At 37.6% G+C, this 19,128-nt stretch overlaps 1 protein-coding gene across 1 annotated transcript in view; it reads left to right on the forward strand.

Moving 5' to 3' along the window:
* Positions 1-19,128, forward strand: part of OGFOD3 (2-oxoglutarate and iron dependent oxygenase domain containing 3) — a 46,241-nt gene that overhangs the window by 15,895 nt on the left and 11,218 nt on the right. The window contains exons 5-8 of the mRNA XM_026861268.1: positions 416-480; positions 1,077-1,133; positions 8,881-9,034; positions 16,430-16,553. Of these exons, the coding sequence (XP_026717069.1) occupies positions 416-480; positions 1,077-1,133; positions 8,881-9,034; positions 16,430-16,553 (400 nt within the window). The remainder of the gene's footprint in view (positions 1-415; positions 481-1,076; positions 1,134-8,880; positions 9,035-16,429; positions 16,554-19,128) is intronic.

Below are 19,128 nucleotides of genomic sequence, written 5' to 3' on the forward strand. Positions count from 1 at the left end.
TTTGAGCATTTCACAAATACTGGAAAATTAGTCATCTTTGTGTGGAAGGGAAATGTCTTCAAGAAGGGATCCAGGAACACAGTGTCTTACCCCTAGCCCATGGGTGAAGACTGGCAAATCTGTATGTCAGATTTGAATCTTAGGAATAGCAGCCCTCTGCTTTTTTCATAGCACCTTAATATTTTGTGCAGCTATACAGCAAACTGAGGGAGGTTTGTAGTTGTAAAGTAAGCATTAGTACTGTCAACTCAAATGCTAGAAACTAATATATTTGCTTGGGAGGCTGTGGAATGTGAGAGCCAAATGGGGACAGTTATTAAAGGTCATAGTTAAAAGATGAAAAAACCTTTTCATGCTCATTTTTCCTTTTTTTTTTTTTTTTTTTTTTTTTTTTTTTTTTTATTTCCTTTCCCAGGCATCAATTTTGGACTTGCACTCTGGAGCTCTGTCACTGGGGAAGCATTTTGTGAATCTGTACAGGTAAAATGGGGCTGTGGCTTGCTGCCTCTTGTTATCCTACAACTTCAGTGCTCATCACCTTTTCAAATTTCTTAAGCCCTGTGGGCTGGGGTTAGTAATGACAAACTGTAGAAGTTGGCTAGTCACCACAGTTTCCATGACTGGTTAAAGAGCTTTTGTGGCATGAAAACCAATCTTTTGTTGAACTGGGCTCTTTGTAAGCTTCCATTACCTTTATTTTCAGACTTCCTCTTGCACCAGTAAATAATAGTATTTTTTCATGGTTATAGTCTAGTTTGTCAGCAGTGGAAGAAATCAAGTAGTTTGAACTCTTAAAAACTTGAATCCACCTACTTATTTCATGATAGGGGAGGGGACTTTTTTCATGCCCAGGGAATTCCATTGTCAGTTGCTGCATCTTGATCCTTCAATCTTTTAACATTTAATCTTTCAGCAATGCTTTTGGAACATCATGCTCAAAAGCATTTGTAGCATTTTTTGTGTTGTGTGTTCACTTTTTAATTGTGGATAAAGCACAGATGGGCATGAGAATGCATCTTGGTATTACTTAGGCAGTCTGATTCAGCAACTCTTTTAGACTGTTGTTTATTTTTCAGGTACTTTGGGGACAAAATTCAAGACATCTTCACAGAAGAGGATTTTGCTTTATATCGGTAAAGATTTTCAGTAACTTCTAAGTGAACCACAAAACCTAACAATGGTTTTTTTGGAGAGTGCAGGTTGGGAGGGGATTGTCCTTTAGATTCAGACATACAATTGATTTTGCAGCTCAAACCACTAACCTCTGAGAATTAAGATGCCATGAGGAGAATAAGTAAAAGGACCTTTTGGTGACTACCTGATAAATAACATCTGCTGCTTTGAACTTAGCTGCATTACCAATGACAGGACAGTATTGATGGTGTAAATGTAATCAGAAAGATGGCAGCACCACACGTTTTCCTTTCTGTGTAAGGGGCTGATGCCAGCCCTGCAAGCAAGGAGAGCTGCTTCATCTGAGTTCTGTGATTATTTGCTGGAACATTATAGGTGGGATGTAAAATCCTTCAGCATTAACTCCTGTTTCACATATTTTATCCAAGAGGTGTTGTATTAGATGATAAAGACAATCCTATGCTATTATTACATTAGCAACTTGGGGTTTTTTGGGTGAGGTGTAATAAAACATTAAAAATGGTAAAGCAGGAAGGGGAAGGACTTCAAATTACTAATGTTCTGGCTAGAGAAGCAGAGCATACTTTCCCTCTAAGGAGCCAGAATATGAAATAGCACTATAATGTAATAGCTTTGGCATCTGATGCTTTTAGTTTTTCCTGTAGACCTGCTCATATACTTAACGAAGACAACAAACATAATGAGTTCCATGTGTCTGCGAAGGTGTGTGGCAAAAGTTTAGGAACAAGCATTCTTTGTTGACTAGACACAATAAATCTTTAGTTACGCATTTCAGTTGCTTTCTTGTAATTTAAAATATACCTGGCTTTAACATTTTAACTCTTTTTGTCTTTTTTTCTTGCCTTTGTGAAGGAATATGACCTCCCTCTAGTGGTGGAAGTAGTATTACATAGCCGGATAGGTTCATTGGTACAGTAATTTTGCCTTAAAATAGTAACAATTTAAAGCTTATTTTTATTCAACAACTCTTTTTAGATACTGTTGTGTTTATAGATAAACTTCTTTAAAGTGTGTTTACTTCTGCCCCCAAAATCTCAAAAATGAGATGCTTGCTTGATTATTACTGAACTTTGACCGTACAAAGAAAATACATAGTTTCTGCCTCATCAGGATAGTGGAGAATATTTTGAAAATAGTCTTTGTTTGCCTTCCATTCTATAGAAAATCAGAGAATCTGTAGAAATAACATGAGTTTAGGGATGAAATGTCGTAATAATGTTTCTGTTTCCCATAAACAGAAACATTCAGTTTTTCAATAATTTTTATGAAATTCTGATTCTTATACTGACATGAGAGCTGCTAGGGAATATTGATATTCTGTTGACATTTCATGCCTATATAGGGGATGTTTCAGTCACTGGATATGAATCTAATACAAAATATAGTATTAAATGCTTCTGTTCATATTAATGGCAGTACTTTAATATGGACTGTAGTACCCTATATCCTTAATTAATGCTTTTATGCTATTCTTGGGAGCATTTATCTTCATTACTTTCACTTACTTACCAAGGTCAGTTTAAAAATACACTCTTGAGAGAAATAACTAAATGTAATTCATGTCTAAGTATTACTGATTGTAACAACAACAAATCCTGAGTAGGCATTCTGGGCCAGGAGGCTGGTTTCCAAACTGTCTCTGTCAGGATTATGTTGCTTCAGAATCAATTATGGTTTCTAGGCTGATGCTTTAACCACCATCTGCCAAGCATATTACAGCAATTCCTCTTGTTTCACATAATAGATGCATCTTTATCCAAAAGAGAGACCTTTAAATCTGGATGCCTAGTTTAAGGGTTGTGACTTCAGCAGAAAACGGCAATATCTAAGACTTATTCCAAAAATCTTAAAATTTATTAAGGTAGAGACATAGAAGGAGCAGAGGAAGAGCTGATAGTTTACTTTCTCCTTTTATTCATTCTGCATGTGTGATTTCTGTTAAAACTTTCTGGTTGTAGAAGAGCATTGCTTTGTCTGCTTGAACTTTGTCCGCTTTTCACTGGGAACAGTGCAGAGATGCTGACAAGTGGGCTAGAGAAATTGTGTAGTTTTGCAAAGTTTTGAGTGTTTCTGTCACCATACTTGAATTGTGCTTTGTAGTGGCTCGTAACAGTGCATTTTTTTTGCTGATCTAGCAGAGTTTGTGTCTTACAGAAGCTTTCCTGTGGCACTTTTAGTTCTTTTACTTAGTCCTGTATGCTGCTGGTGATACATTAATCTGGCAATTTTGCAATCTAGTGACCATCCTTTCTCTTAAATTGTATGTTTCTTAGAGTTTTATCTACTTCATTGGATTTTTTTTTTTCCTTCCTTGTCACTCTGACTCCAAAAATAGATTTCGGTAACTGCTTTTATAGAAGGTGGTCATACAGCCTCTTCAGGGAGTTCTGTTTGGCCTTTCCCTGAGTCTGGCCTGTACGTATTGATATTATCCAGTGACACAGTGCAAGCTGCTGACAAATGCTGGGAGGGATTCATTTGTTACTTATATTGTTGACTGGGTGCTGTTCTCATATATTTATTGCCATAGCAGAGCTCTGTGTAGTGCATCTGATCAAAGCCAGGGTACACCCTAAGCAGTTTGAATGGTAGAATAGTTGCTGTGTTTATAAAAACGAATGCTTATATTCCCCAGCATAAAGTATTTTCTTTGTAGCTATAGTGCAGCAGAGCTCTCCCAAGAGTTTTTGATATATGGGGGACATGCAGAAAAAAGTATGAAGAATGAGTGGGCCGGGATCAAGAAGGGAGGGGACGCTCCTGCTGCGTGTGCGTGCATATGACAAGTGGCTGAGGAAACAATGTGGCTGTGGTACCAGATCCAAGGTAGCCAGATTTTCTGGGGTCATTCTTTCCTTCCTGGATAGCACCTTCTAAGCTGAAATTTGACTTATCTTGTCATGTGATTTACACATGAAGTACAACGTGTTTGTCCTTAAGTATTTCACCAATAGACTACATAGACTGCCTCTGGAATAGCAGGGAAGGGAATGGAAAGAAAAACTTGCAGTCCTGATATTGATAAATGTTGAAATGGCTAGGTCAGTGGAAAGCCAGCTGTACAGAGTTTTTATAGGCTAAAAAGTGACTTTATACTATTTTTGAAAACAGGTATGTGCTGTATTTGGCATACAGTGGGCACAGAATGAGCTGAACTGCAGATGCGTGTGTTCAGATACGTGTTTTATGGGATTCTAGGGAACACTTTGATCTCTAAAAGAAGTCATGTGTTTGCTCCTACTGCAAGGTAAACATTTGATTCCCATCTATAGTGTTTAATACGCTGTTGCAGAGGGACATGAGATACCTCATGGAGTTTGAAGCAAAGTTCGTGTTTGCACTGACAAGTTTGTCAACCTGTTGATGACTCATGCAGTGGGGCAAATGTGACTATGTGGAACAAAGGACAACCCAGATGATCACAAAGCACCCTGCCAAACATACCTCCTGCAGCACACAGTTTCCTTTTGGCACCAAACTTGTAAATGGATAGTTTTTACACTTTCTTAGGTCAGCTATAAGCTTAAGATCTTGTTATTAGTTACAATAGTGCAATGTAATGTCTTGCAGTAAGATCAGTATTCTGCACCTTAATTCTCCTCTACCCCCTACATTAAGCATTAAGAGTTTTATACTTTATAAGCCTTTCTTAAACTTATTTTGAGCTGCAACCACTTACATATGACAGTGAGAAGTCCTGGTTGTTATTCACATACGTTGAGAAAGTCTTCCCTTTCATATTTTCCTTTTTTCTTCTCTAGGTTATGGTGTTGATGTATTTGACTTGATGGATGCCACATTATGAGAAAGCAGATATTAAACACTATTGACGTGTGGAAATATCTATGTGCTGGCTCAACTAGGAATTTCATGGAGCTTCTGTAGCTTTTGAGCAGTATGGTATATAGTCAAGTAAGAAAAAGCATTTAGGCACTCAAAGGAGCACTCTTTGGAGCTTGTTTCCAGCAGATCTTTGCTGTCTGGGATATTCAGTCAAACATCAGTGGAAATCTGTAGTTTATTCATGACTCATCTCTTTTTAAGCTTTTCTTGTTGATGCTCTATAATTAGGTTGATTCTCTATAATTGCATTACAGTGCGATTAATGTGCATATTTGTAGGCACAGTTTTTTCAGTTTAATAGTTTGTATTAAATATAAATTCCTTGGGCATTTGTTAGAGGTCTGTCAGATGACACTCTGTGTATAATGATAGTATTTCATGCTAAAAATTTAGGAGCATCCACAGGATGTGAAGAAACAGGGAGGCTGAGATAGCCTGTCCCTCTTTGCTCCATCATAGGTTTCTGTTGTGCCTCTTAAATTCAAGCCTGAACTTTGGGAATGCCCAGTTTACAGCAGTATAGATGACATGTATTATTTTTGTCATTTATGTTCATTAGAGAAGAAAAAAAATCCAGTCTTGAACATTTCCTTTCTGTCCCTATCATTTCTCTTTAGAATGGTCATCCTGTGAAGGGCTTTTCTTATGAGCAAAGCTTGCTGGAAAGAAGTCTTGTTTCCAGTGACCAGTACATGACTTTGTATTACTTTGTTTCTTTTTTTTTTTCTGGTGTTATGTTTGGAGTTCTTTGAAATTAATAAATGGCTTCCTACTGACTTCAGCATGAGCTGGATTAGGCCATTAAAAAAAATAATTTGATCGTTCCCCAGTTCTCACAAATATGTCTGAGAGCACTGAAAGCAGACTGGAAGATTAAGTGTCCTCTCCCCCTGAGACTTTGCAGCCTGCACATCAAGCAAAGTTACTTTTGCTTTGTTATTTTGTTTATTACAGGCAAGTTAACCACTCTTGCTCATTGAGCTCTGATGTGAATAGTCAGTATTCTTTTCCCTGTTGACCTTTTTCCTGAAGGAAGGCTGTTGCTATAAACCTGCTCCTGAACATGTGATATCATCACGTGTCTGTATTATGTGTTAGAACAGCTGTAAGTGCAAAGGGTAAATACCTGCTTTTTGAAGCATAGTCCAAGATCCATTACAGTCAGAGGGGCTTTTTGATAGTTTACCATTTGTTTTGTTGAACAGCAAATTATTTATGTGCTTAAAATTCATGTTAATGTGCTATATATGCTGTGATTGTCTTGTTAAGTTTTTGAGAGATGCTGCCATATGTAGGATGACAGCTCACATGGAAGCAAAAGGCAGGAGCATTCAAGTCCACTGAAGAAATGCAAGGTTGGCACCTCTTGTCACCTCATGCACATGAAGATACTGTGATTAAAAGTAATACTTGAAGTAAATAGCATACAGGGAAGTAAGAGGCCAGCAGCATGTTTACACACCCAAAACCCAGGCAGCTGCTTCCATGCGACCAGATAGCACCTGAAGTCATGCTCTTAGACCTGTCACCTCAACTGCTTCATTACTCTGTCTTCCTATTCACTACTTTCCCTGCCTACTTGATTTATAAACAGGAAAACCCAAACTTTTCTGAAAAAATATGCTTATTTTCTCTTTGTAGCATACTTTAAACTATTGAGTTTATTTTCCTTTTCTTTTGATCACCCATTGGCTGGTCCAAACCAGGTAGACTTCTGGTTATTGTTCTTCTGTCAGGAAGAGTTGGATAGAGCTTTGCTTCCTGCTTGGTTTGCAAAGCATGCGGTCTTGCCCAAAGTCATTGCCTGTAAGTCTCAAAGAGGACTGAAGCTTTAACAGAGCCTTGTAAACCCCAGACAGCAAGTCTTAATAAAAAGCTTTCAGAAGTGGGAAAAGGAATCAGCCTGAACAAGGAAGTTTAGAGAGCAGTACAACTACTGGAGATTTAAGGTTATGTCAAGACTGTGGCCTAGATACTTCAGAGTAGATATAATCCAGCTGACTGATGCAAGTGGCCACCCAGTGTCAGAGCCAAGGAATATGCTGCTTTAGTATTTGTGGGTTAGGCTATTAATTCTTGTGTTGGATTGTTCAAAGTGCCAGCTGCCCTCAATTCATGAAGTGAAATGAGTAATTACATTTAATGCATTTTGGGAAACAAGGCAGCCTCTGCTGAAGTCCTGCTCCTTGGAAAAAAAATAGATGGAAAGATCAGACTCCCACAGGGATGAGAGGAAGGACCTGTAGATCCTTTCCTGATGTCAGTTTTACAAACTCTACCACTATGTAGCTCTCAACTTGAAACCTCACTTCATGCAGCCATGTAAATACCTGAAAATCTCAGCTCTAACTTAATTTAATGGTTTGATATTTCACATGTAAAATAGTTTGAATTGATCACTAAAGCTTAGACCCATAAAAATATAAAGTAATACAGGTTAAAAATCAAATCTATATTTGTGGGTTTTTTTAAACTTTGGTCAGGGAGAAGATGTGAACAGAATGAATATTTAGAATTTTTTTTCGTACTTGTGGAAATAGTTTTTAAGAGGTGACTTTCCCAGCATAACACTGTAAGGCTTGTTTTAGTTTTATCACTTCTTTTTAGTTACTGTTTAAGTTCCCTAGATAAATACTTGGGAAAAACTTTCTTTAAAACTATGCTGAAGTTCAGTACTACCCAGTGGAGAAATGGCTGATGCAGAAGAGATGCAAAACTGCTAGTGTAATGCCATGCACAACTTCAGAAGTGTGTTTACTCAGAGTGTCTTGTTTGTATGCTGCTTTTGAAGCACTTGGGAAGGAAGAAAAGGAATACTAATACAATAGCTAAGAATGTGTTAGAATTGGGAGAAAACAATATAAAGATTTTAAGAAGCATGGAAAATTACAACTTAAAATAACCCCCAGTGTCTTCACTTCATCTTACTGTTTTATAGCATTCTTTGCTGGTTTTTAAATTTTCTCAAAATACTAGGTGTATGTGTTCACTGGTGGGACTTGCCAGTGGTATTTCTCATTAATCATAAATCTTTTCTCTTTAAAAGTGCTGTTGACTGAGCTAAGGCTGGCAGTTCTAGATGGCCCTGTTTGAGCCCTGTGTGCAGCGATATCTGTTCTGAATGATGGATGCTGCTACATAAGCAGTTCTGTATAGTAACATGTGTGATTGTTAGCCCTCTATTTTATCTTAAAAACAAAAATAAAAATCATGGTTTTTCCTTTCTGTCTCCCAAGAAACACAGGAATAGCCAAGGAAGAAACAGTTTGGATGAATCTTGGAAAATAGTTGGGAAAGACATCTTGCATTCATTTTTAAGGAAAATGTGGTTACGATACCAATACATATGTTGGGAGAACCATGAGTTTCATGGTGCCGGGGACTTCATCCATTAGTTTAAAATTAGTGTAAAAATAGTTGAAGGTTCTTTAGAGGCAACCCTTTATGAAGAGACAACTTTCTAGTTATCTGCTTTGGATTAAAAATATGTATGTGACTTTAATCTTTGCCGTAGTTAATAAACAGTGAGATTTGCATGGAATTTTTCAGGAAAACAGACCTTACACAAATAAATTTAAATTACTAGGCCACAGGAGACAAATAGTTTCTTTTTCTTCATATTATGAGACTTTAAAAAACCCAACAAAACAACCAACCTCAACCCAAAACACTGAGGGGGGGTGTGTGAATGTCTCTTTTTTTGATGTAGTAGACCCCTTTTATTTAAGGTAAAATAAGAGAGAAACTACGGGTATATGTTCCCCATGATTTATCATCTGAGGAAGAAGCTTAGCTCTAAAAAAGCAGTAACAGTGAGTGAAGGAGAATATAGAAGCAGGAGAGAGGTGTGTCACTTAGCATCTTGTGTTGTTGTCTTTGCAGTGATGTGAGACAGAGAATTCAACAAAGGATTGCTCAGGCGTTTGGTATCAGCTCTGCTTCCATGTACCTGACTAAGCCAACGTTCTTCTCAAGAATAAACAACACAGAAGCCAAGACAACACATGATGAATACTGGCACCCACACGTTGACAAGGTAAGTAGGAGGCTGAGATGGGATGCAAATGTTTCCTGTTATTATTGGATCACTTTTGAAGTTATTTTGCATTAAACAATCAGTCAAACATGTTTGAAAACTGCTGCTTGTAAAAATCCTTTGGGGGATGAACATAGTGGAAGGATAACTGAGTTTTGGAAACATAGGCCATGACAATCCTTTTTATTTATTTTCTCTACTTCATTCTGCTAGAATTAATAAATTGTGTGAATGATTACTCGGGAATCTCTCTTGTCAGAAACACTGATTAAACTGACCTGCACCTATGAAGTGTTTCATCAAACCTGCATTTCCAGTTAGGTTACAGCTCTTTTTGCCAGGTTTAGCAGGAGCTACTTCAAAGTGGTCAGTCAGTCAGTGTTAACTGATCTGAGCCTCTTGGCAAATGCTTAGCATGTATACTTGGGTTATATGTGAACTGAGGCTTTTCTACCATCTGCTCTGCAATGGGGATATGGTATCCTCTTTCAATAATTTGATGTTTTGTTGTTTTTAGAATGGAAATATTGTGACTTTAACTCCATAGTCTTCTATCTGTGGGCTCATAGCTTAATACTTTGCATTTCTCAATAGACTTAAATGATTTGGGGTTGGTATTGAGTTTATTTCTGAATTTAACTGAGTTCAAAGTTTCTGTGCAGCATAGCAGAACGTAGACTAACAATGGAAAAATCAAACAGGGAAAAAAAACCCCAAACAAACAAAAAAAAACCCACATACCAGAGTACCCATATTTCATGTCTTCAGGGTTTAAGGATTAGAGTCACTCTAGAGTCATGGATCACCCAAGGTGAAGTGAAATAAGACTTACCTCGTCAAAATCTAAGCTATACCTCAGTGATAGAGTCTTTAGGTGGGCAGTGTACCTTGAAGTCTATGACTTGAAGCACCTAAGATGAAAAACCAAACAGAAATATTCCTTGCCTTGAAAATATTTCCTGGAAAAAGTGAGCCTGAGGGAAATATAATGTCAGTTGCTCGCAACATTATTGTAAGCTCCTGTGCCATCTCTTGTCATGTAGGCAGAAGCAGCTTAAATTTAGAAAATGCAGTGACAGCGAAGATAACCTGATACAGCCACTGTTTGAAAGAAGAAAGTAATGCGGGATGGAATCTGTAGTCACTGATATAATGAAGAGGAGGCCAGCTTTTGGATGCTTCTTGTTTAAAAAGCTGTGATATAACCTGGAGTAGGAGTGGACCCAGGCCCAGAGCTGGTAGGGATGATTTTGAGGTGCAAATTATTTTGTTTAGTGCTGGTAGGAGCTGGCTGTAGGGAACAAATTGTGCTGGTGGGGTTCACAGGAATTTCATCACATACTGTGCTCATTTCCAAGCAACATCAGATAAACTAGTGATTCTGGTTGTGTGAAATGCAGTAAATTCATAGGTTTCTCATAGTTTTTCCACACTTTTAGAGAATTGAATTTGTCTGCCACAAGGGAAAATGGTAAATTTCAGTAACTGATAGCTATTTTCTCCACTTTTTTCCTTTCAGCCCCAAAAAGTGTATCTTAGAATTTCAAACTCTGATTTATGACTATAATGAGATTTGTGTCTGTACAAGCATTAGCCTTGCCAATATTCTCTTTATTCTTTTCTGCATTTGTAATGCATGGTAAATTAATAAGGTGGTTGGATAACCTCATAATTAAGTGTTTCTACCTAAATCTCTCCTATAATGTACAAGTTACTTTGTAATTTAGAAGCAAATCTGTTTCTTTGAAAAAAATTTGTTTCCTTTGTAGAAGCTTTTTCTCTGTTATGGCACCCTGACAGTGCCTGTACATGATGGACAGCAGGCTAGATGTTTTGCTGGTTTTATCCATCTGTTTTGTGCACATTTTGTTTATTCTCTTGTAGGCTGTCTGTTCAGGGAGCAGATACACCAACTGATTGGCCTTGGCTTTTCTAACCCCCACTGCTGCCCTCCCCACCCCCCCCCAGTTTGAAAAAAAACAAAACAAACACAGAATGTGGTCTCTTAAACTTGTTTTGCATAACCTAAGCCTCAATAGTTTCTATACCAAATAAGTGGGTACTCTGATTTCTGACAGCAGTGAAGAAATAATTTATCCTAGTTGGGGCCCTGCCCAAAAATGGCATACCTGATGTAAAATATGAAAATGTGACTTACTCTAAATTTCAAGGTATTTTCTGAGAGAAATATTGTTTAAATAACACTAGGACTTAAAACTGTAGCTTGTCCTGTTTATATAAGTGGTTTGAACACTTTTCACTTCTGCATCAGCTGGCTTCTGCAGTAAGTTGTCTGCACTGGGAAAGCTAGAGCATTCAGATCATTGAAGTGCTTTTGTCTGTGCCATAAGCTTATGTTCCAGGTTTGATCAAATATATTCTAACGTGGTTATTTTCATTCTTGTTCAAGAGCATTCTCACAGTAAGTACTGCATGTCGATATGCCAAAGTTGGGCTGCTGTCTGTGCTGTTGTGGCAGCAACTTTGCATGCCAAGCTGGGAGCCTTGTGTGGATCAGTTCCCTTTTGTTTTTGGGGGGGACCACAAGTGAACAGAACTTCTCTGTCCCCCAGCCAGAGTGAAGGGGCTCTGTGAGTGGAATAGAGACCTAGAGTAGAATTCTTGTCATGAGCTTGGAAAACACTTACTTGAAGGTCCATTTCTCACTCTTTGGGCTTCACATGGAGCAAATGCTGTTGTCAGTGCAGAGGGTGTTGAAGAGAGATGGACAAGCCACTGTGGGCTGGGATCATTCTTGTGGAAATGCCCCCACTCAGTGCTTCATCCTTTCTCTAGGATAAAGGACTTCAGCTACTGCCAGATAATACAGTTACTTCCGTAATTTAAATGGTAGCAGTTTGCATTGCCTAGTTGAAAATTTGGAGTTTGAACCAGGCCAATGATGCCTTAAATAGGGTCTGATAGAGATACATCCTTGACCCTCATGAAAATCCAAATGTATCATTGCTACTGGACACTGGCTGCCTTCACTTCTGGTATATCATTCACTTGAATTGGCATCAGAGGGTTAATTTGAATCCTTTACTTGCTGCACAAGCAAGCCTCTAATTTTTCTCTCCTATTTAACTTCTGCTTGTGTATCAAAAGGTCTGGTGGTATTTTCCCTTTAAGTGCAATTGGAACAGAGCTATCTGTGGATGTAGCATTCACACACATTTGCCAGATCACGGCTTACAGAAAATATTATAGTATATATAGAATATATGTCTGCAAATAATTTTAGCCTACTACGGGTGTACATTGTGTATATCTGTATCTATATTGTTATGTGTTTAGAAAGAGGTAAAAAAAAAGTATTTACAGCTGATCAGGCTATGCAGGAGACTGAATTCAAAAAGGTCAGTATGTCAGAAAACATTTCAGAGAAGGCTAAAGAGGATAGACAGGTTTCTTCAGTGCAGTCAGCCTGCCTTGTATTTTAATTTCTCCAACAAACTTAAGTTTCATTTAATACTTCCAGACTGCAGTTGAAAGCAATGAAAAAAAAACCCATAGTGCTATTGATGTGAGGTAGGAAATACTTCCCATATAAGAGCTGTAGTAGTCTTGTGGCCTCCAAAGCAAGTGTGAATACTAGGGAGTTGAATGAAAGATCCATAAAACTCGACATGTTAAATATTTTTCCAGTTGGATGCTTTTGTGGTGTAACATAATTTATGCTTTCCCCTTGTAATAACACAAATCACTTTATGTATTTCTGAATAATAATTAAATGGTGAAGTTGTTTCTAGAAGACTACAGGATTTTTTCCCTGCTTTTTTCCAAAGAAGGGTAAAATTAAGCCTTTGAAAAATGAATCTGACACAGGGTTTGTTTTTTTTTCGAAGTCTGACACTGACTGGTTCAAAGATGTAAGTTTCTTGGAGCACACAAATACCCTTCTTGCCTTTTTCCCCTATATTGGTGAGTCTATTGCAATTATATTTCTCAACTTGAATATCCTTGGTTTGCAAGATGTTAACTGCATAATGGAGTAGCACAGGTCTATTGTGTCTGTAGGGGCTTTTTTAAAAAAAAAAAATTAAGTTTTCAGTTACATAGGCATGGAAACCCTGAAATTACCCAAATGACTTCTTTAACCTTGTTGAATTTATAAGCATCTAAATCAGAGTGTTGGCTTAAGATGTGGAGTTTAATCTTGGATGGAATTTGTTTGGAACTGAGCCTTTCAAATGTCAGATGTCTGATTTAAAATGGAATTGCTGTTGCATGCTCAACTGACAGCAGTATAGCCTTACATGTTCTCTAATAAAAGAAATTAAAGGAAAACAAACCAAAACTGATCTTATGGTGGAGCCTGACAATTCTGTGGAGGATGACAGGATCCTTGCCCAGACAGGGGACTGCAGAAATCTTCAAGTCCCACATTGCTTTTATCGGAGCTATTCCAGGACTTCAATCCAAATTTTCTTCAATTTTTATTTTTTTATTTTAGCCTAAACTTGTTCATCATCAATTAAGCTATTTTTTTCCCTTCCTCCTATCCCCGTGGATTTATAGGTAGAAATCATATCCCTTTTCAGTCTTTTTTTCTCTAAGCTGAAGAAGCGTGACTTTCAAGTCTCCTTACCTGCAATATGCTTTCCATCTCCCTAACCCTTCTAGCAGCCCTCTCTCCGCTGGCTGTTGAAGTTATCACTGATACCTGCTAGAACAGATAGCAGCTCTTTTTTACTCTTCCCCTCATGTTGTTAGACATTTAATGAAAATACATCAAAAGATCTTATTTCTGCTTCTGTCTTTTGAAATCTGAGGAAGTTTATTCTTGTGTCTACTCAAACCTGTTAGCTCACCTACAGCCCCTTGTAATTCAGAGACACACTATTTGATGTCTTACATTGTCTACTAAATAGATACTACCAATATACAAAACATTGGCAATAGCTATCAAGGTCACTTTTGTGATTATCAGCACAAAGAGATAGAGGCTTACAGAAAAAGAACAGTTTTGACTCTTATTCCTGCAAGATAACATGCTAGACTACTGATTGGAAAGTGAATACACGTTTGTATTTTCTTCTGCAATGGAAAGCAGAGGATGCTGTCCTACCTATACACCTTCCTTAGTAACTGCAGGCCTATTGCATATTTCTACAGCTGTTTAGTTGCATATAAACTTGTGTCCCTCAAAACCCCAAGGGTGCCACACTGCAAAATGTGACTGTCTGACAGTTGTATTTATAATAATAGCCTTTAAAGAAGTATCGTATAAATATCATTATGAGCATGTACCATTAAATATGAGCTATGTTTGACTTACGTGGTAAAGGGTGCTCAAAAAGAGCACATGAGCTGTATGAAGTATCAGGATGAATGGAGATGCCTGTGGTGTTTTGTTTTGTTTTTTTTTTAAATTGAATTTTTCATAAGAAGTTATAGAAACTTGATTTGCTGTACTGTGCCTGTATGGCTTATCATGTGGTTTTAATGACAGCTTTTCTTACATAGTTTGAATTTCTGGTTTAGTTATTAACTTTTCTGGTATTGGAAATTATTACCAGAGCAATAAATACATTTGATACAGATGGGAAGCTTCCAGCATTCTAAATAACAGAGTAGGACTTAGTGCCTCCTTTCCATAGTGTTGCATTTCCATTTCCCAGGCCTGGCTGCCTTCTGAGAGTAACAAACAAAACAGGAACAAAAAAGCCATTTTCCATTGCATACTTGGTTCCTCAGATTAGTCATCTATAGAAATCAGATGTGTTTGGTTAGGCTAAATTGATCTGTACTCAACTCTTAAAAGTTCAGAACTGGTAAAGCTACCTTGTGGTTGGAGAGTGCACTGATGGATCACTGAAGAGTTCATAAAAACAATTTTAATGCATTGGACTTGTAAGTATGAGTAGAACTTATTCTCAAACTTCTTTGCTATGCTAATTCTTTTACTGGCTGGAAAGACTTCCTTAAACTGACTCAAGTTTTATCACCAAATCCATTAATGGTGAAAATAGCTTTGCAAAGGTGATTTCATGAGGAGGGCTGTAGAATGGCTGTTTTGAGGTGCTGCAGTACCACGTGCTCATTCGTTCCCATTTTTTGCCTTGTATTACTACTGAGGTTTGGGTAAATGTGGAGAGAAGGGGATACTGAAACATTTCTCTTATTCTTGTGATTCAGTGCAGCATATCACCAGACAGGGCTTTTTTCCTTTAAGCCCTTATGATCAAAATAATAAAATGAGTAAGAATAAAAAATGTCTTCCTATTCCATCTGCTGCTATGTTCTCTTTAAACATTGCTCTTACAGAATAGTACAACTGCTGTTGAGCCAGAATTTAACTGGTATTAATGAATAACTTAAAATTGAAAATATTTAGAAAACTTCTAAGTTTGGAAGTAGCACCTACCTCTAACAGTCACCAGGTCAGTCAAAACACTCTGCAAATGCTGTGTATTTATACAGTACTACTGTGCTGCACGTTTCGCTGTTTGACAGTGTAATTCAGATCTTGTTTGAGTTGTGATACATTGTAAAGAAATTGGAGACTACAGGCACTGATTTTTTTTTTTTTTTTTAAGTATACTTTTAATTGTTGGTAATGTAGATATGAAAAGGAAACATTTTCAGAATCAGCTACACTCAGTGTTAAATATTTAGATAGCTTCACTCTGGGCAGTAATACATGGTATTTCTTTTCTCCATCTTCAACATACATATCAAGCAAAAATAATACTTTAAAAGGAAGGAAAACCACCTTGTTATACTTAAAAATGGCCTGTTTGGTCTGTAGGCTGAGAAGAAGCAGAGACTTTGAAAGTCACGTCTGAAAGATTTTAAACAAAACCTGTATGGAAAAGTGTGGAAGTTCATCCAACAAATATGTGTTTGCTTGGTCTAATTCACTGTAACCATGATGTTCCTGCATGGTAGCTGGTGAAAAAGGTGAGGCTTTCAGAAACCTATAGCCATGGTGCAATGGTTAGTCAAAAGGTGGAATGAATTAGTCAAAGGCTGTTCTTGGGTCTCATTAAACTTATGGTGAAATGTTGTCTTGAAATAGTATCATTAGATGTGAGCCCTTCTGTATTTTTCATACAATGCAGAGGTGTAACTTCTGACACTATGTTGTTTTTTGTTAGCTGTTTAGTACACTTAGGATAGTTGAAATTGATGAGCACTTCTAATTATGGAAAGTGTAATAATAGAAATAATAAGCCTAAGATGCTAGTCTTGTATGTAGTGTGTGTGTAAACAGAAGAGACTAACAAAAATATATTATTTCTATAAAAGAATGTTCTCAGCTTTCAGAGACCCCTTTATGAAATACGTGAAAATTGGAAAAACCCACCAGAGTAATCTGTGTAATTATTTGTGCTCCGCAGAGATGAGAGTAGAATTTGGTAATATTTGGTCATGTTATCTTGCTCCTAGGTAACTTATGGCTCTTTTGACTATACTTCACTGCTGTATCTCTCTGACTACACTGAAGATTTTGGTGGTGGACGGTTTGTGTTTATGGATGCAGGTTCCAACAAGACGATAGAGCCCCGGGCAGGTAAGAGTCTTGGTTTGCCTGCATTGAGGCAGCCCGAATTGTGACAGTTATTAACTGAGTGGGCTGGCGGATGTACTGGGACTTCATTCTGTGTATGGAATAATGTCATATTTTGCCTTCAGATTGATTACATAAAAAGTAAAGATTAAAAAGGTTAAAACGTGGCCACAGTTTGAAATACCTGGAGTTAAGCCACACAAAGTGATTTCCTTCAAAGCTGTAGGACTTAAACCTGCAATCCGGTTATGACAGCTTAGCAGGTCACTATGCCTCAAGAGCAAAGATAACTGTGACTACAACAAGTCCAAAATAAAGCAATTTATTTTAGACTGTCTGGCCTGAAATTCCTTTGCTGTTCAAGGTGGGGCTTAATACCCTGTAATTGCCATGGGCTGGCTGTGAAGATGATTGATTACCACAGCCCTGCTAACCTGCAGTAACACGATGAACCATGGTAACTTGGTTAAGTCCGTAACTGCTTTCAGTAGATCTGACAGCGACAAGCATTCTGATGGCTGTCAGTTACAGCTAAAAGCAACCCCACCATCTTTCCTTTAAGGCTGGTTTAAGATTTTTTTTTTTTTTTTCTAATAAGTGGATCATCTGAAACTAGAATTACTTTAGAGCAGTATTCCTAGGAAGAGCTCAGCCTCAGCTCAATCTGTCTGGCAGGTGAATACTGAGCTTACAGCAGTGTAACCTTTTATTATGCAAGACCAGTCACACTTTTGTGGAAAAGAAATCAAGGACAACTTTATATTCCTACTGTGTTCTGTCTTTTTTTTTTCAAGAGGGAAAAGATGGAAATTTACTTATTTAAAGACAGCCTCAGTAATTGTCTGCTGACAGGCATTACCCCAAGCAGAACTGACTTCCAACTATTGCTGCCTGCAAACGAGGATGGGTGTGGAGTTTTTTTGATTTAAGGATTATAGCAATCCACTCACCAGCAGTAATGCTGGTTTAGATAAACTCTGAGATTATCTGCATTCTCAGTTTGATATCAAGAATTTTATGTTTGATTATTTTAGCTTTTATGGTTGGAAATCAACCCTAAACTGAAAGTATCATCTTTTGCAAAATGCTGCTACCAGTATTTTGAAGGGGAACACATTAAACTATTTCATTTCTAAATGCAATTGTAAGATTAACATTTTTTTACAGCTGTGGAAATCATAGTTGAATTCTAGGGCTGGAAGGGCAGCTGTCTCCTTGCACAGTACAGGGGCACTCAGTCCAATTGCTGTATGCACTGAACTCCTGACTTAACTTTAGAAAGTCTGCAACTGTGAAATTGCTTTCATTTTCACGTTCTGCTGCAAGGTGTTTGCTCTTTATGTAGTTCTTGGGGAGGAAGAGGGAGCAGATGAAGTACAGAAAGGTTTGTTTTGTTTTGTTTTGTTTTTTAACAGCACCTCGTTTTGGCCATTCTCTTTCACAGGTCACTATTCACAGTATGTGTGCCACAGAGCTAGTTAAACCTTTTAAAACAAAACAAGGCAAAGCTTATAGGGAAATGGCCTTTTTTGAAAGACCAAATATGCTACATGTACATGACAGAAAACTAAGTTTAATGCCAGTTACACCTTTCTAACACACTCTGCCTAAACGCAGTTGTCAGGTGTCCCATGGTTACATCACTAGCTATGGTGCAACTACTAGCATCCCATGAGGTGAGGAGAAAAGCTTTAGAAGGCAATGGAATTTAGTTTTCCTCGTGCTGATAAAATGCGGCTTGTGAGAGAATGCAAACAAGGGAATGACCCCGGGGTGTTTGCTGCTGGTACAACTTGATGCATTTTTCATGTCCAGAATGTTCCTTTGTGGTGTCTTTTCTCTCCTCTTTTTGTGTGTGTTTTTGTTTTGTTTTATGCTGCTTCTGATCCTTTGTGCTTCTATTGCCACTCCAACCCAACTTTTAAACGTGTTTATAAGCTTTTATGCTATTCATTTGTAAGATTCAGGCTTTTTTAGAGATGACTGGAGTAAACGCTGGTTCAGTTTTAGTCCTTGACATCTAATTTACCTTTTCTTTATTGCTAATGCCATTTCAATTCTAAAACCTGTCACTTCTGGTTGTCCCAAAGTTAATCTGCATTTTGGGAACCTGGTGCTGTGTGCCAAAATGAGCACATTCCTTCTTCTATGAGCAGTAGTTTGTTAAAGTGTCAGACTTTACAGTAGGGGACAGTAGGTCATTGTTACTGATGCAGCAAAGCAGAAAAGCAGTAATTGGACATACAAAAAAAAAAAAAAAAAAAAAAAAAAAAAAAAAAACACTGTGGGATTTCCTGTGTTTGGGAGTGCTGCCCAGGCCACTCTCTTTTCCATTCAAGGATCAGTTTTAGCCAGACAGGGATAAGGAAAACTCTTTTGTTACAAGTGGAGCCTAATTTTAAAACACTTATCACTTCTCCAAATATGTATGACTGGTGGATTCTATAAGAAGTCTGTAAATTCTGATTCTCATGTATTTGAGTGAAAGACTCTCAGTATAATTTGTAGCATGATCTATAACATTGCCTAGTTCAATTATTAACGAACACCTCTAGTTTTAAGAAGGAATTATAACATT

The sequence above is a fragment of the Athene cunicularia genome (genome assembly GCF_003259725.1).
Source record: "Athene cunicularia isolate RWA chromosome 18 unlocalized genomic scaffold, athCun1 chr18_part1, whole genome shotgun sequence".
Lineage (NCBI taxonomy): Eukaryota > Metazoa > Chordata > Aves > Strigiformes > Strigidae > Athene > Athene cunicularia.